Raw genomic sequence first — 23654 nt, forward strand, 5'->3', positions numbered from 1 at the left:
CAGCTCTGGACGAAGGGGGATGGGCCACAGCATGAGCAAGATGGAGAGGATGGGGTGAGATTTACCATGCCACAGAGAAGAGCCCACAATTTAAACTTATGAATTGGTTAGTTCTCAGATTTTCTATTTCCTACTATCATACCATGGGTCTCGGAAATCAAGGCAAACAAACTCTGGATAAGGTAAGATTCACAAGACATCAGCCAACAAAGGCATAAATAATTTTCTTTTACAATGAATACAGCAAAGAGATAACAGTGGTCTGGACAGTAAAGCCAATTCCAGTACATAGGAAAGAATTCAGATTTGCTGTCTGACCTCAAGTGAACGAAATCAGATGCCGGTAACAGAGGGCTACAGAACAGTGTTTCAAATATTGGGAAACAAAATAGTTTGTGAGTCAAAAGAGAGATAAACAGGCCAGTAGGGTGGAGGATGCTTATAATTCTAGTCCTTATTAGATATATCGGCAAGAGGACTGTGAGCTGTAGGCTAGCCTGAACTACGTACATAGGGAGTTCTAGGGGATCCCGGCTATATAACAAGATACTGCCTCAATAAGCCAAACCAAAACAACAGAAAATCAAAAAAAAAGTAGAAAATACATGGATTTGAATGGCAGCGTATGAGGACTGCAGAAAGAGGGCACAGCTATGATTGGCGGGGACTCAGGAGCATCCAAATGCCCACCCTAAGGAAACCTCAATCTATCAACTTGCTCTTCTATCCCAGAAAACTCAGGAAGGAGAAAATGAAGTTGAAATTAAGAAACATAAGGGAAATGAATAGACTCCAATACAAGAGAAAGAAATTATATAAATATTACATAAACAAATAAACTGGGCAAATTTTCTTTTCTTTTCTTTCTTTCTTTCTTTTTTTTTTTTTTTTTGTTTGAAGAGAACAAAACTCAACAAACTTTTAGGCAGATTGACCTCGAAAAGAAGAGATATAAATCTCAACAGTAGGACTAACAAAGGTAATATAACAAAAGTCAACAAGTATTAAAATAATAAGGGAGTGTTTTAAGCAAGTTTAGTCTGGTATATTCTACAGCTTAGATAAAAGGACAAATTCTCTGAAAGACAAAGTTCTAAGCTCACGTAATCAATATAAATATATAAGAGAATTCCTACATCTACTGCACTGAGTTCATAGTTATAAAACTTTTCAGCAACAGAACAACAATGCACCTCAGGTCCAGATGGCTGGGCAACTGTCTCTGAAGCTCCACAATACTGACAACAGAAAAAGATTTTCCGAAAACTGAAGAGGAACTCATATTCATACCATAAGACCCATAACACTTTAAATATCAAAATTGGACAAAGAATTTAAACAGAAAAGTAAACCATGGATGTCCAGTATCCATGAATACTATTGCAAAATTAACAAAATTTATGAAATAAAACACAAGTTATATAAAAAGTTACTGCTTGCCGAGTAAATGTACTGGCAATTCGGCCACAGGAAGACACCTTGAAATAATTCTGTTGTGTTTTTTTAGAAAGTCAAACAAAAGAATAATAGCTTCATTAATAGGAAATACCAGAAAATTCAAATGTAAAAAAGTATAAAAGCAAGTAAAGTAAAACAAAGCCAATAAGTAAGTAAGTACCTACCTAACTAAATAAAGAAAGAAAAAGAAAAAGAAAAGGAAGGAAGAATAATAGAAACAAAACAAAAAGAAAGATGTTACAAAACCCAGACGTCTGTTGGTTACAATAGTGAGAAAGGCAGGAAGTAGGGCCTAGCCAGGGATCTTTGAAAGGGACATCCGGGAAAAGGACTGTTAACTCTGAAGGGTGCTAGTCAAACACATCATCTACCATGTGATACTTTTCTGAGTATATATACATGCCAAACTTATCCAACTATATATTTCAAATACAGGTATTGTATATAATTATACCCGAAAAAAGCTCTCTTAAGTACTTATTAAAATAGCCTTTTTATTTGGAGCAAACTAATTAGAATAAAATAGACACACTACTTAAACATTTAAAAATATATACTTCCTAACAAATAGTCTCCAGAATTTAAGCTGATCATTGAAATTAATGTTTGAATCATGGCAAAATCAACTCCTTGGTTCTGTGGCTTTGAACTCCCAACAACTTAGGGTTACTATATTCTGGATGTGTGGGCACAGTGACAGGCTTTATACCGACTCTACAGATTCATTCTGAATACAGCACAAGGCTCTTGAGAAAGACAGACTACCCAGTTCATTCTGTCCATCCACACAGAGGTGAGTCCTCAGGCTTCTTGTATTGGAGAGATTTTTAGCTTCGGCATAGTGTACTCATTAATCAATAAAGTACTTGATGCAACACTTCTCAGCAAGACTTACATCAAATTTCATGGTGGAACAAAAAGGCATAGTTACAGAATTGATAGGAAGACTGTAGTGATATTTTGGTTGTGTTTTAACAAATAAAGCATGCCTGAAGATCAAAGAAGCAGAGCAGCCAGCCATTAGAGAGGATTTTAAATCTACCAATGCTCAGATCAAAGGGGCAATCCTGACCAAAGGGGCAATCCTGACCTCGGATTGACTCCTCTCCTCAGTCTGTGTCCTCTCTGAATCCTTAGACTCCATCTCAAGACTACACTGAGATCTTGTCTCCTCCAGTCTTATATTCCTCTCTCTGTCCAGCCAAATCCCTTCAGGCCTCCATCTACTTGGTGCTGGGATTAAAGGCGTGAGCCAACACCCCCTGGCTCTGTTTCTGTCTGAGACTAGATCAATCTGGTATAGCCCAAGGTGGCCATGAATTCATACTGATCCCTCTGCCTCTGAATCTTGGGGTTAAAGCTGGATGCCACCACTGTCAGGCCTCTAGTGGCTTAGCACTGTACTGTGATCTTCAGGCAAGCTTTATTTGTTAAAACACAAACTAAATATTACTACAGAAGACCAGGGTTTAGGTGTTGTCTCTGGAATTAACTACACCAAGCCTCACTTGTCAACCACTTAAGGACAGAGCTGGCATGCCTGTGGAATAACACATTCGCTGCTTGGAACCAGTGTGTCCTAATAGATAAGATTCCTACCCCCACTTAAAATTCCACTTGGTGGGCTGACGAGATGGCTCAGTGGTTAAGAACACTGGCTGCTCTTGCAGAGATCTTTTGGTTCCTAGTACTCAGGTTGGGCAGCTCACCTCTGAACCTATGGGCACTGTACTCACATTCACATACTCATACACAGATACATAATTAAAAATAAAATCTAGGCCAGGTCAGTACTTCAATGCTAGATACAGACTAGCAATACTATCTAAGGTTTTCAAAATAAAATAAATTTCCAGGGCCCAGAAGTCGGGATAATCTATTTGTATGCTGTGTGAAGGTGTGGCCCTGTCCTTCCTCACTTGCCTAAGGCACTTTCTTGGTTTAATGAAGAGCTGAACAGCCAATAGATAGGCAGGAGTGGATAGGTGGGACTTCTGGGAAGAGATGGGAACTCTGGGAAAGAATCTGACGTGCAAGAAATTGTCCAGCCAGATGTATAGGAAGTCAGATTTACGGTACTGAGGAGAGGTAATGTGCTATGTGGCAGAGCACAGATTAATAAAAATGGGTTAATTTAAGCTTTCAAAGCTAGTTGAGAACAAGGTTAAGCTAAGACCAAGCTTACCTAATAATAATAAAGTCTCCATGTCATTATTTGGGAGCTGGAGGTCCAAAGAAAGAGTGGCCACACCCAGACCCTATCATTGCAATGAAAGCATTCTCCAAGAATAAAGTGTGTATTCATGTGGACAAAATGCTTTCTTTCCACGTGATAGGAATACAAGGTGAAGTTTACATCCATTTCAACCTGATCTTCATGTTTCTAGAATTTACTACAGAAAGGGTCTTTGCATGGAGAGGTGCTAGGCTGTTGGATCTAAGGCTACTGTAGCTGTCACTTTCCATCAGCAGACTGTCACCCTTCTCTCACCTGTCAGTGTGGCTAGATCAGAATGACAGGTTTGCTTTCTCTGGTGGCCACTCAATTCTCTCTTCGTTGATTTGGTTTGACATAACATTTCTGAACCCCGCATGACATAGATGAACTCCACTTCATGGGGTCAGCAGAAAGAGCTATCATTTCAATACTGCATTCTTCCCTGGATTGGTGAAGCTGCTCAATACGTCTCCTTCAGAATGCTCTTCAACATGCCTCAAGGTAGCAATCAGACACATAGGCGCCTAGGTAAAGAAACCGTGACCCATGGACATTTCCCAGAAGTCTTGTTTTCTTTCCTTTTAGTCTTTTGTGTAAACTCTTCCTAGATTTGCAACAACCATGTCTTTGTTGCAAACCCCACCTGAAAGACCTAACACTCCATTTCTACTTCTTTGCTCAACTCTGTTTTAAGTCCTCACATCAAACCATGAAGGATGATGCTGTGCAAACTCCTTGCTGGGGAAAGCCTGGTGGTTTACATTCCAGGTGCAGATGAAATGGTTTGACTATTCTGAGAAAACATTCTCATGAAGGTACTAAGCACACAGAAAACAGTTTCCTCATCGTTATCAAATATTTTGAGGTTGCTCTAGCTAATAACAGTGTCCAGTGTTTGTTGAACAATGGGACGTCAATATCTCACAAGCAACTCCTCTATGAGGGATGGAAAGGCAAATTATTATATTTTACCTTCACAGAAGTCCTCTCCAGCGCATTGGCTAATTATTAGTCAATCTGTCTCTTGGTGCTGATGACTGCTTGTTAGCGTACCGCAGCAGCGCCTTCTGAGGCTGCCATAATTGAAGGTTTGCACGAGCTTCTATTGCTGAGGCACAAACTCTGACTTACGACAGATGTGATCAGCCTTGCTTTGAACAAGACTGAAATAACTGGAAATCTGTGATTTGACTAATTGCGGGCTTCCTGAAAGTATCTTAATACAAGAAAAACTTGGGCCATCCTCTGAAACATACCTTCTTGAATTCTGGTTGCCTGGCTGCCTTGTTTCAAAAGCCTCCTCTTAGGCTATCTCTGACCAGAGAAAGCAATCAACCAGACCATTGAACAAATAACTGATCTGTAAAAAGCCCTGAGAGGGAAGAAATGAACTCAAATCAATTTCTGTGGCAGAAGGTATTAGCTTAGCATTGCCTGTAGGAGAGTAGACTCTCTGGAGCCAAACGTTCAAAACTCTGACAGATGTCACCTAGCTCTTACTCTGTAGAAGCACAACAATGTGATTAAGGTCCTGTTTCCTCAGGTGCTCATCTCCACAGACCTCAATGCCAGGACACAAAAGAGCTTTGGAAGATGCCCATCTTGCTTCCTTTGATACTGTCCCTCAGACCCAGTCGAGACGGGTCCATGCCAGGAACATAAACTGAGCAGATGCTCTGGTCCCATCCTGTCCACATCCAGTTCACACAGTGAGGATTCTACAGGGCCAAAGCAACCTGACCTTTGTCTCCCAACCTGTTTTAGGTGGTACTCTTCACTACAAGGGCATTGAAATGTATTAATTAGGGAGCCAAAATACCCCTCTCAGGGTTAACCATTGGAGTGCAGACCTCTGCCTGAGGGTGAGGGTTTCAGGAATGTGCATGAGGCATGGCTGTGCAGGCTGGATGAAAAGAGGGATAAAGCAGGGTAGTGGGGTCCCTGTACTTACACGGCTACAAACAATCTCAGACTAAGGGGTATGCGGATCCTTAACACAAATCTGAACTTGTAAATCTTCATGTACGGTAGAATATTTTATTTCAGGTCTGCTGACTTGATGGATAACTGAAATATGGACATGCAGGAGACAGGCTTCCATTCATCTCCTTCCCTTGATCCCATTTGTTTTCTCATCTCTAAAGAAAGCACTAATTGTCCTCGACTCGGTTTCCAAGGCATTCCAGGCCAAACTACAAACCAGAGAAGTCCTTTTCTAATGTAAAGCTGGGTGAGAAGGACCATAACTGAAATCCCAGAACTCAAGGGGCTGAGACAGGAGGATTACCAGGGGCTCAAGGCAAGCCTGAGCTACAGAGTAAGATCCCATTTCAACAAAGCAAACCAAGCAACTATAAATATTTATCTGAAAAACTTTACAAAATGCATTTGCCACGTGGTTACCTTTCATTGCCTGCTTTAAAAATCATATAAAATAGTTATGATACTTCTTTAAAATAGGGTTGTAAAAGTTTGTTCATCTATAAAGTATATAAAAATGTTTTAGAAATTGAGATATTTTCCACTGTCCTGAGGATAGCATTCTCAAGAAAAAAATTGAACCAATTATGGTTTAATGTCACTATGTCTTATATAATCTTTAACAGTTGATTTAAATTATTGTTGCCTATTAAGTACGAGTATATCCATCACAGTCATGCAATGAATAACTATGCACTGATCACCTACTGTATGACAGGCACTCTGCCAATCTCTGAGCATTTAAAGATAGATAAAACAACTAGATGGCATTAACGCGAAGAGGGTGACAAGCAAACACCAATTATAATGTTTGATAACTGCTATGGAATCATCAGCAGGATATAGGAATGTGTCCTTCCGAAGGCACCGAGCTTTCCTTAGGAGACATCAGCCAAGCTGAACGTTAAAGTTACCTAAGGAGTTTATCTGTCAAAGAAGGCGATTCACACTGTGTAGTGTGAATGCCTTTAAATTCCACCAGACAGTGACACACAGGACAAAGACAGGGGAGAATTAATATCTGTTGACTACCAGCAAGAATGGAAGCACTTCGCAGGTATGAAATACCTGACAGCAACAGGGTGTGACAGGTATTGCTAATTCCATTCTCTCGAGGAGGAAACAAGGGGTTCTGGAGGACAGGCGGCTGTTTGCATGCATGAGATTAGCACAGCCTGGACTCAAGTCCAAGACTCCATCCATACCTTCAAGAATGACTATCCCGAAAGATCAAGTCCAAGACTCCATCCATACCTTCAAGAATGACTATCCCGAAAGATCAAGTCCAAGACTCCATCCATACCTTCAAGAATGACTACCCCGAAAGATCAAGTCCAAGACTCCATCCATACCTTCAAGAATGACTATCCCGAAAGACCAAGTCTAAGCACACGGAACCTCATCATTCCAGCTGGTCAGCTTAGATGGTCTCCACAAAGCTCACCCGACAGCATACAGAGGGGAGTCCCACAGCAGTGCCCCTTTCAAACTGATGCTCCTGAGGACATCAAGAACAGCAGAAAGCCTGACCCTGTGTGTCACTGCCATGTTCTTAGTCGGCAGCTGCTGGACACCAGTCACCACAGCATGAGGATCTCTCTTGGCCAAGTTCTTCATTATCCTGCTCCTCTGATGGGCAGCAGGTTAGAATCAAGTATAGAATCTGGCCTTCAACTACAAAACTGCTCTCCTCCTCTAACTTTAATTTAAACATGAAAGTCAACTTAACAATGCAGGCCTAATTGTTAAAGAACTCACTTCAGAGCTACAGGAGGAGGAGGGGGAGAAGGCTTCTGAGTGTTGGTTTTATAAAGAAATCTTTTCTGGTGGAACTCGATAGTTTGTGGTTGCATTATGGACCAAATGCTGCTTCTATTTGACTAGAGAGAGAGACAGAAGGGAGCGTTTTGAGGAATCAGTCAAGGCTCATACCAAAATGGGGTTAAGAAAGCAGTACTGTTTTTCAGACAGTAGATGTTATTTTGAAAATGTGACTGCACTGCAGAACTTAAAAGGTGAATTAGGGCAAATTGAGACAAATTTCTAAAGTTTGATATCAAAGCAATGAGAGAGACATTTCAAAAATAACAGTATAAAATGGAATGTGTTCTTGACAAGTTTTATACAGCAGTTTTTCACTACTTTCTATTCATTCACTCACTCACTCACTCACTCACTCACTCACTCACTCACTCACTCACTCATCACTCATTCCTGTAGGGCTAGAGCCCTGTGAGGAGGCAAGACTGACTGAGAAGTTTACATCTTAGATCAGATGGTCAAGAGTGTCCTTTCACGGATGGGAAATCAGCTGAGTTCTGAATGTCACACGAAGAAAAGTGGAGACCCAAGTAAAGAAGCTTCCAGGCAAAAGGACGAAGTAGGTTTTGAAGTACAAACAAGGAACAAGTACAAACAAGAAAAACCAAGAGAATGGGTGTGATAGGAATCGTAAAAATTAAAAGGGCTATTAAGGTATTCGACTATTATCTGTATCAGGTGTGTGTATCTACTATTGGGCTGGGGGGGGGGGGGACAGATCATGCAGAGGGCCCTGGATACCAAGGTAGAACATGAGAGGAGTTGGAATTTTACTTTAAATGTGACAGCAAGGCTCTTAAATGTTTTGAACAGGGAAAAATACAATATGACATTTTCCAAGACTGGGATATGAAAAGCTGACCACCGGGCTTTAAGATTGGACTTGGGAAAATCAGTTTGGAAAACTAGAGTACTTGGCCAAGACATGCCAATGGGTGCTTAGGCAAGAGCAGGTGAGACGGTAATGAATACACACTTTGAGACACAGTGAAAACTGAGCTAATGGATCTGCAATACAACTTAGATTTTTGAACTGAGTGCAAATTGTGGCATCATTAGCTGAACTGAGGAAGAATAGAAGAATAACAAGTTTGAGGGAAAAACAATTGTTTAGTTTTATGAATGTTAACTCTAAGACACGTAGTAGATACCATAAAGGACAGGCAGAAATTCATCTCAGTCTGTGTTAGGGCTGGGAGTCAACACTAGCAGAAACCAATATAGAGGTAGCATATAATACCACATGATCTGATGAAATATCTGGGGGATCACCCAAGCAATGGACGTAGACAGAAGAAGGGTGGGCACTGAGTCCTAGGGTCCCTTGACCCAGAGGTCAAGAAGAAGAGCCAGTGAAAAAGACCAAGGAAATTTCTGGCATAGAGGCAAGAAACACAAAAAGAGAAGACATCATAGAAGACAAGAAAATCAAATGTTTTAATAAAAATGGAATGTGGGGCGGTGGTGGTACACACTTTTAATCTCTGCACTCAGGAGTCAGAGGCAGGTGGATTTCTGTAAGTTCGAGGCCAGCCTGGTCTACAGAGCTAGTTTCAGGACATCTAGGGCTGTTGTTACACAGAGAAATCCTGTCATGGGGAAAAAAATAAATAAGTAAAGATGGAGTAAATGACCAACTTTCAAACCTGTTGAAGGCTAAATAAGAACACTGTATTAAGAAAAAAATTCTTATGAAAATGTCAGCATAATTCAGCCATTACTGGCGTGGGAAAATGAGATTATAAAAATTTGTCTTAATATATGAATTGAACGTTTTTACATGAAAATCTAATCATTACCCTGAAATGTATGGCAATTAGATTCACATGAGTTTTCTTGTTAACTAGAGACCCCCCCTTGCACACACACACACACACACACACACACACACACACACACACACACACACACAACTAGTTTAGTCCAAATGCTAACCCCTGAAAGAATTTCAACTACCCTTGAAAGAATTTCTTCTACTGCTGAAAAATTTGCCACCTGTTCTATGTGCCATGTTCACAAAATATTAGGATTCCAAACATTCACAGATGGCTAACATTGCCTTGGGTCAAACTCTGGGCCACTGGTAAATCTATTCCGACTACTACATTACTACATTGCACTATTTGTATTGAAGTAAATGCTCCAGTGTTCCACTGCACACTTTGGCACTATTTGCGTTCCTTTGGTTACCTGCAGACATTTGCTAACACTGGTGACTATCTGTAGGGTTTGTCTTCCCTGAATGATCTGGAACATTTAAAACCAAGGCTAACTTTCCCTATTATGCAACATGCTCCATATAAATTATGCCTGCTTTGCCAACGTACATCCAAAAAATATGTTCAGGTACGTAAAACAATAATACTCTATGTACAATAATGAATAAAAATAATAAAAGCAACATAATAATATAAAACAAACAAACAAACAAAAGGAGCTTGGCATGAGGTGTGTGTCATAAACCCTAGCACTCTGTAGGCAGAGGCAGGTGGATCTCTGGGAGTTTGAAGCCTACATGTTGAGTTCTGGGCAGTCAAGGTTACATAGGGATAACCTGTGTCAAACAAAACAAAATAAAACAAACACAGAACAAAGCCCAACCTAACCGGACAGAAACTGTATTAAATTCTTGACCACCCATGCTCCCTTCTGCCATGTCGGTAATGCACAGGCTACCCCTGGAGGCAACTAGACTATTTGATGTGTCTCTCTCTGACTGGTGTGAGCTGTGTAGGAGGCACTCAACAGTTGAATTCTTTTAGAATGAAGATATGAGTTTAGCATTTTAAATTGAGCCTTCTTATTTGAAATTGAACTTCCATTTGTTCTTCAGAAAAGATGTATCCAGTACCAAAGAGGGGAACTCAGTCTCAATGCACAGTAATTCACATGATCAATTCTTTTTAATTCTTTAGTAACCTGAACTTAGGCAATTTGATTTTCTTGTCATTGCTTTCCCTATACTATCAAAAATGATGCTTTCTTTACTATTTCAAACTCATCAGAAAATCGCTAAGAATCTAAAATTCAATTTGCCACATTACTGCTAATTTGAATAATGGCTGAATAAAACACAGGAAACGCTGAAGCAGCATTGATTTCTAAAACATTTTGCACTTTCCTCCTCCATCCCTGTAAAGCAAAGCTTGGATGCTACGCACAATTACACAAGAAAATCAAGAAGACCATTACATTCAGCATTTTGTCGTGATCACTGTTACCATGGCGAAGAGTAGGCGTAGTTTAGCACAGCTGCCACAGGCGAGATCTGCTGGCCTTTTGTAAAGCTGAGTAACAATAAAATGCCAAATCCGATAGCCTCCCACCCAGACCCACACCACTGCCTGCAGATACTACCATCTCCTTCCTTGCTCATCTAGGCATGTGTCATCTTATTACTGTGTCCTTACTGTTGGCCAACGACAGAAGCACCGTCAGTCTGGAAAGGTTGACCCACCTCTTGTGTTCATAAAGGAAAACCACCATAAGACGCCAAGGAGTCGGCAGCTGCACTGCAGATGATACTGACTTATGTCAGAAACGGAATGGATGGGGAGCGTGATAGGCGCAGGCCTGTGAGAACTAGCAGAGTAGCACGCCACTACTTCCTTCCTCCGAGTTCAGTTCACTCATCTCTATAATGGGGATAAAAGTAACTTCCTGGCTGGGAAGATAGCTCAGTGGAAAAGTATTGCTGCACAAGTGTGAGGACTGGAATTCAATCCCTAGCACCTCGGTCAAAGCCAGGCAGGCATGATTGTTGCCTGGATCTCAGCAATGGGGGAAGGAGGGGTAGAGATGAGATTCCCCAGGACAAGCTGGAATCAGTGAACTCTAGTCTAAGTGAGAAAACTTGCTTCAATAAATAAATTGTTGGGTTAATCTGGAAGACCATCCAGTGTCAACTTGGGGCCCTCACACCCATGTTCACACATATGTATATATATATATATGCATATATTCACACGAACCATTGTACATAAGCACCCCACACACACACACACACAGGTGTAACCTCTTTGTAAGGACTAACTGAAATAACTTTCAGGTCCAGGCCCACAGCAGGTAGTTGATACATCTGTTTCCACCTACACCCCTTAATTGTGGAGATTGCAGTCTCATCAGGATGGTTACAGAAATTGGTAGGTAAACTCTTTGCTACTGTTGCAATGCAAATTATTTCCATTTTTCATATGGTTTGGATACTGTGTTCAGAGACAGAGAATAAATTAGCTTTTATAGTCTAAAAGGAAGCATAAATTCCCCATGAAAAGGATAACAATCCAGTGTCTATACCGTATTGTGCACCACAGCTTGTCATCCGGATCTGAGGTGACACTAATGTAGTCACCGTAAAGCAGGAAATAGACTATACCAGTTTTGACCTTAAGCACAGATTTTTAAGTTTTAAAAAATGAAGCAACATTATGAAAGCAGAGAAGTTTAAATTATCTGAAATGAATACATTAATCAGAGCCTATATTTACTAGGGTAAAAAAAAGGCTCCTAGCATTTTTACCAGCTAAACAAAATATTTTTTTCTAATGAGACTTCAGCTGAGTATCGTTTATCTTAAGAGAAAAATAATGGGACCTTACCTATTCCAGTAGCTCCAGAACTGGCCATGCAGGTAGGCGTGGTGGCTACATTCATCACCAAATGAGGCTTTGCTTTCGATCCAGTGAATTATGTGCCCCTCCACAGCTAAGGGACAAAGCATTACTAATCACGACGAAGGAAAGGGAAGATTGAAAAGCCTCGGCTGTGCACTGGCCTCTCTATGCTTCACATTAATGAGCAGGGCTTTAGTCACGTGTGTGAGGGAGCTCACTGCCAGGCACACTGGTCCCACAAGCTCATCCTGCCATCCTCGTCACCCTCACCCCGTTCTTCACAACTCCCTTTCATAGTACTCAGGATGCTGTTCTGCAGCTCGACAAGCGATGTGTCGCCAGGAGACCAAAGTGGGCCTGGCGGTCTGGCAAAACTGTGTTTTAAATATTCAAATTTCAGAGAAATGAGTTGAAAATGGCATCTCAACAAAGGCCTTTAGGAGGCATGCTCATTCCTCAAGTACATGAAAAAGTGTTGAGGCGCAGGCTGCTTCTGAACCACCTACGATATAATTTAAGATAATCTTTGCCAACAGTTTTACCCATTTCAACATGGTGTTATAAAGTTACTGTAAAAACACCTGCTAATAGTAACACGTGGAAAACATCCCCTCTACATGTGAATCAAGCTCAAGGACTCACCCACTGGTACCTGTAAAATGAAGTCTGGTGTTTTGTCATAGCCCTTTGCACGGAGCTCGTCTTCATCTGCAGGAAGAACAAACATCATCATTTATTGCGGCAGTCCATTAAAAAGACAGCAATATAATTGCTTTTCTTTCTTAAATATGTGTAAAAATTACTAATGCAGCCATACGTGTCTTTCTTACGCGTGCAATGCCGTGTCAGAATAAATGAATTTCTTCCCAAACCTGAATCAGAGATACAAGAATGCTTCTTTGTCCTTTTTGCATTTTTATGTCTTTATTATAAACATCATTAATCCAAGTTGTCAGGAGCTACCTTTTTTTTTTTTTGGTAATTGAAAATTCTCAAAATAAATATACTTACTGACGGGAAGGAAAGGGTCCGCTAGTGTCAGCAGTCAACAGTGACAGTTCACAGTGAGGCGGAAGCACAGGGGCCTTCGCAATCAGGAAATAAATGCTTTCTTAAAACAACCGAGAAACTCTAGATTCAATTAATAAAACTATTCCCATACATGAGGAGAAAGAAAGCGAGCTCAGCACAGTTAGTTACCTTGCTTAATTCCTTGGGCATACAACTGATTCTTTCAGCTCAGAGTTTGACAGTCTGCAGTATACACTTCTAAAAAGCAAACCGGCTTGAAGATATTTTCCCTATCTTTTCAGTTTCTTCTGTAAATATCAATGATCCCCATTTGGAACAGAAGAAAGCAGGGAAACAGGAACTCAAAGTTGGAAAAACTAGCAAAGTGCTTGATTAGAAAACAAAAAAAGCCTCCCAGTATTTTCTAAATGCTGTCCTTGACTACTAATGGCATTACAATGTGATCTTTGGAACGGGGAGTTCTCCATTAGATTTTGGAGTGACCTGGTCATTCAATTCCAAGCATGGCTTTCTGTCTTCACCCAACCTCAACTAATGGCTCAACCAAGTAACAAGGAAGGCCGAGTGGTCTCTTAACACCTACTGGGCTGTTGACATTGTCATGCATCCCACTGGCCTTCCTGCATCAACTTTGATTAAAATTAATGGCCCATTCCCAGTGTTGGGTAGCTTATTTCCAATCCATTTGTCAGCCCAAGACAGTGGTTTCATGGCCAGTGTTGAGAAGCTCTGTTTCAGAGCATTATTGTGTACATCCTGAAAGGTCAGCATTTTAAACATAAATAAGCTTTAATGAGAAGACACACATTAAAGTCGATATCTAAGTGGAATGCAGTTAGAAGTTGGTATTTTTACTCAGATTGTAGATGCTTGATGCTAGGACAGTCTTCCCTCTTGGGAAGACAACAAAATAAAATAAAATAAATTTTAAGCTGTTGAAATAATGAAATACAAATCAAACTAACTTTAATTTTAAAAGAAAAGAATTCTGAAATTGGGCTACAGAAATACACCGGGAAAGTCTCTACCCTGTAGCTTTACTCTGACCATGAAAAACTAACTAGAAAAGTTATTCAACTGTAGTGTTTTGAGCGATGCATTAGATAAGCAATGAATGGTTTGAAAAGCCCACTGACATTAAAAAGACAGACAATATTTTATTAAAATTATCCTATCTTCTTCAGTCTTTGTAGATGTTATAATTTGTTTCACAAAGAAAAATGATTATGTTTCTGACAGCAGCTCAAAACAAAACTTCAAAGGTCACCAACAACCCACAAGTGCAGTCAGACACTTTACAGGCTGACCACACTCCTCTCGCTGTACCAAGTCACCAGTGCAACTGCAATGCCATGGCTTCTCTAATGCGAAAATCCGAATCCCGAACCCCAAACCCCATCCTACTAGTGAGGCTAGGGAAGTACCTATCTTTTTTTTCGTGGAGAATTCCAAAGTACCAGGAGATAAAGACTCAGTCAGTCTGTCTGCCTTCTCCTCGCCTCTCCTCCTTCCATGTTTTCAGAACCGACTAAGATGATCCTATAGTAACTGAGCCCAGCACAGCATCTCCATGTCTGAGTCTTTACCACTGTTTCTTATAATAAGAGGTTATTCAAAACATCTGAAATGGCCTTTCTTTCACTTACTAAACTCTCAGTGCCATACATCACACCTCCATATTATACCCCATCCCCACGTACTGGTTTCCCATCCTGTTCATATTTCCTTAGGGAAGGAGGGAACAACTTGCCACAGTTCAGAGGAAAGAATAATGCAAGTGTAGGCAGACGCACTTGTGAAGAGGCTGTGCACTATGTTGGGCCTCATGGAAGTTTCTGTCAATCTTCACTCCACTCGGTATTTTGAAGGCCAGCCTGTCTATCTGGCCCAGCTTCCCATCTTTCATATTATGCTTCTCTCTTGGCCCTTGGGTTCCAAATGTGCTCCTAACATTAGAACACTATCTAAACTTCTGGTTTGTACACTCCATTTTCAACTCAGGGGTCTGAAGCTATGAGCTTGCTCTAGCCTTAGTTCTTCCTAGCCATTCTGTGTTGGCTCCTTCGCAGTGACGGTGCCAACAGGATCGCACCCACCAGTGGAGCTGCTCTGAGGCCTGAACTCTCTGTGTCCCTCTCACTACCAGCATATTCTCCACACATATGTGAAGCCTAGAAAGTAAATGAAGTAAGAGTGCATTGTATATAGCCTGCCTTCTTACACAGGTGATATTTTTCTCTCAATTTAACTCCCTGGGCATAATCAAAGCACAGACGCAGTAAAGTTGGTCCAAAGTTTGAGGTTTCTTTTTTTTTTTTGGTTTTTCGAGACAGGGTTTCTCTGTGGCTTTGGAGCCTGTCCTGGAACTAGCTCTTGTAGACCAGGCTGGTCTCGAACTCACAGAGATCCGCCTGCCTCTGCCTCCCGAGTGTTGAGGTTTCTTTTGAAATCTCTGCCGTGATTATGGATGTCCATGCCTCATCTCATTGCAGGTGTGAAGGACAGAAGTGGCCCCTTCCCCTTCATACTCCTCTCTTTCATCACTAGTGTTTTAGGTGATGCCTTCCTTAGCTGGTCCTTAGATTTGGGGAGAACATCTCCACAAACCCATTCTGTACTGGGAACATGATCACATCTGGCTATTTATCTCTACAGATTTCCCCTCTACTATAGGTAAGTATGCAATCTACATTTCTCCCAAGAGCCATACATTTCATATGGGTTCTTACGCTTTATACATACTTTAGCTAACTACTTAGAATTTGTGACTCTCTAGCTGGAACCAGATAGCTGAAATATATGCTGTCTTCTCAAAGAAAAAGAATAAGAAAAGAAAAAAAAGAAATAATATTAGTTAAGAGAGGAGAAAAAGAGAGGGCAATGATCCGAAATTGCACTCTTGTATACTCGCCCCACCCTGCCTACCAACCTCCCTCAGTGAACACAGGAGATAGGCAGAAAGACTCTTCTAGCTCAAGGTGCATACATAAACCTATGCAGTTCACAGCTCCTAAACTCATTAATCCCGTGGCCCAAGATTTCATCATCAAAATAAATCATTAGAATATTATCACATAAAAGCATACTTGTTAGCCTTCACATCTAAAAATGAAGAATTATAGATAAGCAGAACCTCAAGAAACAGTATTTCTGTGCTAGAAAAGTCTTAGAGGCAACTAGTCCTACATTCTAATATATATATATATATATATATATATCCTAAAAGAAGCCCAAAGAAGGTAAGTTGTCCACCATGACCTGAACTTCTCAAAGGACGAAGAATGAGCCCATGCCAACCAAGACTCTTTTTGTCTGCACAACTCTACACTATTCTTAATTATGCCAATAAGTAATCTGGATCATGTGTGATATTTATGAAGTGTGAGGAACACTTGTTTTCCTCTTGTGTGATCAGTAGGTACCACCTGGAGGAACCAAATAATCTTAATTTCCAGAGTTTCTTTGGTTCCCTCTGACATTACATCTCAAAACTCAACAAAACTGCATCCATAAAAGAAATGGATGTGCATTTAAAAATCTTTTAAATAATATTATTTAAATTGTACAAAAACAATGCTGGTCTCTGTTTATTTTTACATTGCCAGGCCTATTCTTAGGTGATATTGTAAAAAGGGATTACATATGCCTAAATAACATTGTGAACATTTAATTTCTCTGTCCTTTGAATTATCTCCTTGAAAGACCCAAAGTATCCAAAGCAATTACTGCTAATTACACAGTTTCTTTCTTTAAAAGGGTTGAGTTTTAGTCAGAGAACACGACACATCTGAAACTAGTTAACATAGTCTTAAGAATCATATTTAAGACTAGTAGAAAATGTTTTCTTTAACCTGTATTATTTCATGAAAATCTTTAAATTTATGAAAAATATAATTTACCAAGAAATTGTGCAAAATTCCAGTTTGCAGCATTTGAAAGTTAGAAGTAACATTTTGAAGTGACCCGTGAATATGAAATAAAATATACCAAATGATTTTTAAAAATTCTTTAAAACCACGTACATCATTACTAAATTCAGAGAGAGTTCAAAACCATGCATCAGTTAAAATTAACGTTACAGTATATCTCTTCTACAAAGCCTCTTCTCAAAGCCCCTAATAAGGACTACAACTGACTGCTCTGACCTTGTCCTCTGCTTATGTCTTTAGGGGGCAATACTAGGGGAAACTTAAGTGCACTGAAGATAGGCATCAAATAGGAGGTCAAGAAGCTGGAGTGCTGAAGAGTGGCTAGGAAGGCCACCCTGGCCGCTCGGTGTTATGGATATGAGATACACAAATTTCTAAAACAAAGCAAATTACTGGAAGTCCCTTTGGCCTTATGCTTTAAAGAAGAGACAAATCAGCATGGCAGACAAACAAGAAACAGCCAGAGAGGCTACTGTGAGGGCTCTGAGTTGTAACACAAAGACTGTAACCAGCTTCTCCTAAACAACAAGGGAGCCTAGAAAGTCCCTGCAGCCTTTGCCAACCTCAAAATCCTGATGTGCGGTTGAATGTCAGCCTGTCTCCTCCAGCTTTCTTCTGAATTGGTATCCATGGAGAGGCATATTCACAGAGACATACAAGAAGAGCCCATACTGAGACAGATGTGTGCCTTCATATACAAATCTGCAAATACTGACAGATCACTGAGTCAGTTCAGTAGTAATAGTACGAGATCTGACTCCGGGTAAACTGTGGTTCTGGAGAATAAAGAGGGAAAGTACAGTTAGTTCACTGCAGGAACAGACTATTTCATTTGGCTGCCCTGTAGTGATCCTGCCTGGCATTGCTATCCTGGCACTGCGATTCTATTGGGTAGTTAGTAAACTGTCCTCCAACCACCCAGCTCTGACTGGGCACTAGATCCAGACCAGCTGATAACAGAGTCATTTCTGTGTTTTTTGTTTGTTTTTGAGATGACAGCACAACTTTTTCTTAGATTATAATTCTAAGAAATAAACAAAGTAGTACCTGCCAGTGATCATCTTTACTTGAGAATGAAGGAAGCATTGAAAAGTGCATCCCAAGAAGGACAGAGGGAGGTATGGGTGACCCCATTCTGAACTCCAGACACACCAGAGGCAAAGTTCTCCCCTTGGGAGTTACTGGGTCCACATTAGAAGCCATCAGTTCTTTGTGTGTTTAAGTCCAATAGTTTGTCTGCATTTCTGCCACTAACAATCACAATAGTCCCCAGACCCCAGGAACGCAGAACAGCAGGCCCACTATCTAACCACAGCAACAGGGAGGGAAGGGCCGCAGAACTGGAGCAGGCAGTGCACAGTACTCCCTTTCTTCGGTGTTTCAGAGAGCATGCATGTTCCAGTGGCAGGGGAAGTCTATGGGGTCTCTGTCTTAGTTCTAGAGGGAAGTGTGCACAGGCATATTTGAGGATAGCCTCTTCCGGCTGCAATATCTTCAGGAAGGGGGTGGAACTCCAATTCTCTATGTCCCTAATAGCACAACCCTGCCACTTTAAAAACCTACCTTCTTTTTAACCTTCTGATAGACAGGCATTTAAGTGGTTGATTCCTTATGAAAAATCTAAGCATCTCTGCTCCCTACTGCCTACATAATCACATTTTATTTCTTCTCTTATTAGTGCTAACATCTGCAGGTAAACAATCTTAGCATTCTGAGTCTCACCTGCTCCTGCTGCCTACTGCTCCCCTGAAGTCATAATCCCCTGTTTAGCACATCAAGATCACTGCCCCGGCACAGCACGCTTGCTTTAAAGGTGGAGAAGAAAACAGCAGGAACAGATGAACTCCTAGAAACAAAGATCCTAATTTCTTACGGCAAGGGACATCCAAAGTCGATGGCTTTGCACATTAAACCCTCTTGGAGTCCCGGAGAACAATACACAAATGCTAGAAATGTGCCCATGTAAAATATACTGGTTTGTCCAAACATCGGGGGAAGGAATGAGGCAGGGGTAAAGTAAGTGCCTCTCAGGTGTCACTCAAAGTAATTGTTAGTGTCTACTAACAGGGCAACATTCGCTGGAAAGAATAAAATATCTCCAGAGCCATCCTTATTAAGCTAAACTTAACAAGAATTTGCACCCAACAGCGGCTGTTCGAGTCACTAATGAAAGTCCCCTTGACCTGGAGACATGCCAACCGGTGCTGATGAGCGGTTTATCGGCTGTCTCCAGGACGAGCTCCTCACTGTTTTCCTAGAGGTGCAAATGGTCCTGTCGTCTCCTCACTGCCAACATTTCTTTCCCGCACGCCGCTGCTCTTTCTGCCCAAAGGTCTCAAAAGCCCCCATAAAAGCTAAAATCTCCTCTCAAAATAAAAGCCCCTATAAAAGCTAAAATCTCCTCTCAAAATAAAAAACTGAAGAGAGGTACAGCATTGAAAAGCCCAGTCTCACGAGTCACTTGGAGACACAATGAGTAAAACATTTCCCCAGGTGGTGGTGACACACACCTTTTATTCCAGCACTAGGGAGGCAGAGGCAGGCAGATCTCTGTGAGTTCGAGGGCAGCCTGGTCTACAGAGCGAGTTTTAGGACAGCCAGGAGTGTTACATAGAAAAACTTGTCTCGTAAAACTACCCCCCCCCATTCTCTCTCTCTCTCTCTCTCTCTCTCTCTCTCTCTCTCTCTCTCTCTCTCTCTCTCTTTACTTTTTAAATTTTGTTGGTACCGGTAATGTAGTGACTTCAAGGAAGAGGTCACCAGGAGGAGGATCACTATACTTCCGGATCAATTCTAAGATGAGCATGCTCTGTGCACTTGAACTTTGATACGGGTGGCAGTTCTTGATATGTTCTAAGACTTTAAATGCCAACTACTCAAAGTGGATTCTAACTGAGCGACCTGTGGAAAGAACTGCTGATATACAGAGATCTACAGTAAAATTCCCTATAAGTTTTTAATACTTGAATCTTAAGAAGCACTTGAAAGACTGGTGAGCACAAAGGCAAGAGGGTCAGCCTAGTGAGTCAAAACAGCCATCCCCCCCGGGGGGGGGGGGGGTCCTGCCGGAGAATTCTAGCTGTCACAACTTCAGTAACAAGCAATTGAGGAGGCAGCAGCATTTTTTAACCTCAAAAATTTAGTTATCAGCTTTTATTATAAAAATAGTATATTTACACCCCTGTTGGATTTTATTACAAAATAGAATAGGAGATAGCAAGAGCTCCGTAGTAAAGAACATGTACTATTCTTGCCAAGAATCCAAGTTCTACTTCTAGCATCCATATAGTGCAGCTCACAACCGCCTGCAATCCCAGCTTCAGGTGATCTGAAGCTTTGGTCCTCTCTGGGCACCTGCACCCAGGGGCACATACCTGCATATATACACACAATTACACAGTAATTAAAATACGAAGTAAGTAAAAATAAACAACTAAAGAACTCAGAGAACTTAAAAAGTTCACCACTGACAGATTTTACTTCCACTGAGAAGATACTAAGTAGATACCTGATAAATAGGGTACACTAGACAGACCCCCCAGGCCCCCAGAATAGGGACCATAGCTCCAGAAAAGCAGGTTCTTAACTGTTGTTTGTCTTGTTTTTTACAATACTCAACTAACTAGCTAACTTATGGAATAGATATCACTTCTTAGTTGGAGAAATTAAAATTATTTATTCATCTTTGACCTGACTGCAAATACTTATTTGTATAATATGAAGCATACACGTTTTTTTTAATTTATTTATTTTTTATTTTTTTTTATTTTTGGTTTTTCGAGACAGGGTTTCTCTGTGGTTTTGGAGCCTGTCCTGGAACTAGCTCTTGTAGACCAGGCTGGACTTGAACTCACAGAGATTCGCCTGCCTCTGCCTCCCGAGTGCTGGGATTAAAGGCGTGCGCCACCAACGCCCGGCCATGCATACACGTTTTTAAGACAGGATAAACCCAGATGAGTAAATGTATATTCTCAATCCTCAAGACCCTCACCTACTCAGTCCTAGGGTACCTGGCTAAGTCCCACGTCATTGAAACTGATCAGCTAATACCTACAAGACAAAGAAATTCAAAACAGAACTAAGGCTAGAAAAATGGTACATAATTTCTTTTCTATTGGTGGGAAGTAGAGGTTAGATAAAATACAATAGGTGGAAATTCTACAACAGAATAAAATGTTTCAAGGGAAGTCATAAGCTCTACATTATAAAAATATTCATATTTAAACAATAAGCAATAAGAAAAACTGTTTTGTAAAAGTAGTCTAGATAGAAGTGGAGGAAGGGAGGTATAGAGGGAGAAAGAGAAATTATTTCTGCCTATTAAGGAATCAAAATGAGGCAAACATTTACAATGTCTGCAACAATATTTAAGAACCAGACATGTAAGCAAGAAAGAAAATCATTGGATTAGCAATGTTTATATACTGATATTTTCCCCACACTTTCTTTAAAATTCCATCTATCTGTCTGGCACAATACTTTGCTGCTAATTAATCGTCACTGAGGAGGTATTCATAAAGTAAAAGAACAACAATATTTCAACAAATTTAGATTTTCATGTTTTAACCACAAATAAGCATTGTTAGGTTAATGCTACATTAGAGCCCTTAAGAATGAATAAAATAAATAAGTGTTTGTATTCTGATGAGGAAATATGCTCTGGGGTAATGCTCTTGTACACTGTAAAGCTTTGTTACTCATATTGGTTTAATAAAATGCTGATTGGCCAGTAGTCAGTCAGGAAGTATAATCAGGGCAACCAGACTAGGAGAATTCTGGGAAGAGGAAAGGCAGAGAAGCAGAAGAAGCAAGATGAGAACACTTTACTGAGAAAAGGTACCGAGCCTGATGGCTAAACATACACAAGAACTGTGGGTTAATTTACGTTGTAAGAGCTAGTTAATAAGTCTGAGCTAATAGGCCAAACAGTTTATAATTAATATAAAGCCTCTGTGTGTTTCTTTGGGACCAAATGGCTGCAGGACTGGGAGGAACAAAAACTTCTGTCTACAGAAATACTTCAGACAGAACTGAAATTGTTGTATGGACTTGTCTAAACTTACTACTGTTTCTTTGTTTTTAATATCATTTAGGTATCTTCTTAGAGTATTGTCAGGTAGTGGTTTCCTCTGAATTGAAACTTTCTGTCCTCCTGGGAGGAGATAGTTTCTTGAGAATCAGAAAGCTAACAAAACATACAAGTCTCAGCAAGTTGCAAGATAAAGCTGCTGAGACGCCCCCCCCCCCTTATAAAAACAGTGGGCCACAGTCAGGTAAAAGAGACTCCCTTCAGAGGAACTGCCTGCACGTCTACAGTGAACTCTATCACAGAGCTTTCAAGATCACAGTGGAGCAGACTTTTCTGTGATACAGCTCCCTCTGAGTCACAAATGCCTGGAAGCAACTCCAGTAAACTCACTAATACATTGCTTTAAGCATGACTTGGGTGGAATCCCTTCTTGTGTGTGACTGATGACCTGTCCTGAAGTCAATGTTTGTTCAAGTCACACCAAGCAAAGGCACACAACAAAACTGGTACTCAAACAGGGACTACCAGGATCTAAGAGTTGTGGGAAGGGCAGTTACACAGCCTTTGCAAGGGGTGGGAGAACCGCAACTGGGTCTGATCTCTCAGGCTGATTCTGAAATGACTACCCTCTCCAAGTGGTGTGGGATAGTGGCTTCCCTCCCAGAGCGGGAGGTCCATGCCCCTGAAATGGGTGATAAGACCTGCAACCATAGCAAAGCCATCCTAGAGGCTAGTTCCCTCGGGAGAATCCTACAGTATCTGTCTTCCTCCATTGAATGATGTGACGTGCTTCCTTGATGAGCAGGATCTCTTATGAGGATGGGGGATGCTCCCTAAATGGCTGGTAAACACAATATACTGCAATTTCTCAAAGTGGCACAAATAGACCAGGATTGTAAGCAGGCTGTTGCCCGGGCATTGCTTTGGGCATAGAACAGGCAACTGACTCTCAGTTGTTTACTTAGAAATAACCTGTCCACGAAAGAGAGAAATTACAATGAGAAAAGACACAGGTGCCAAAAATGAAAGATGGAATGGATGCATTGGCTTGTAGCTGGCAGTATGCAAAGCAAAATTAGAACTTAGAACAAGCTTTTCCTGGGATCTAAACATGGAACCCATAGTAAGTTAGGAAAAATATGCCAATTAAAAAGGGAAAGAATGAGGTAGAAGTCATCAGACACATCCCTAGGTCCAAGCTTTAACAAAGAGGACAAGAAAATACCAAATTCAGCCTGCAAAAGGTCTAGTACAGCAAACTGACAGGCAAGGAACATTCTGCTTCTAAACTGCTTGGGGTGTGAAAACTCTTAAGTAATGGAGGAGCCACCCACAGCTTGCTTCATAAGGCTGTGGGGCATGGAACTGGATGACATCCACCTGAATACCAGGACAGCGGAGAAACTGAGTGATACAGTGACCACGCCTCCTGGAGACTAGGGATGCATGAGCCAAGGAAGTTAGAAAGTCAAGCCCTAATGGACTGACTGACCTGAGACACCTGGTATCTACAGTTTCCCATGAATCTCATCATCAACGTTAGATCCTTTAAGGCCCAGAAAGCTAAAAAAAAC

At 40.9% G+C, this 23654-nt stretch overlaps 1 protein-coding gene across 2 annotated transcripts in view; it reads right to left on the reverse strand.

Annotated features, from left to right (window-relative positions):
* Positions 1-23654, reverse strand: part of Cdin1 (CDAN1 interacting nuclease 1) — a 215709-nt gene that overhangs the window by 87572 nt on the left and 104483 nt on the right. For both annotated transcript variants that reach the window (XM_057780761.1, XM_057780762.1), the window contains exons 9-10: positions 12733-12798; positions 12076-12181 (exon numbers count right to left, since the gene is read on the reverse strand). In XM_057780761.1, coding sequence (XP_057636744.1) covers positions 12076-12181; positions 12733-12798 — 172 coding nt within the window. The remainder of the gene's footprint in view (positions 1-12075; positions 12182-12732; positions 12799-23654) is intronic.

Source organism: Chionomys nivalis, chromosome 9 (assembly GCF_950005125.1).
Source record: "Chionomys nivalis chromosome 9, mChiNiv1.1, whole genome shotgun sequence".
Lineage (NCBI taxonomy): Eukaryota > Metazoa > Chordata > Mammalia > Rodentia > Cricetidae > Chionomys > Chionomys nivalis.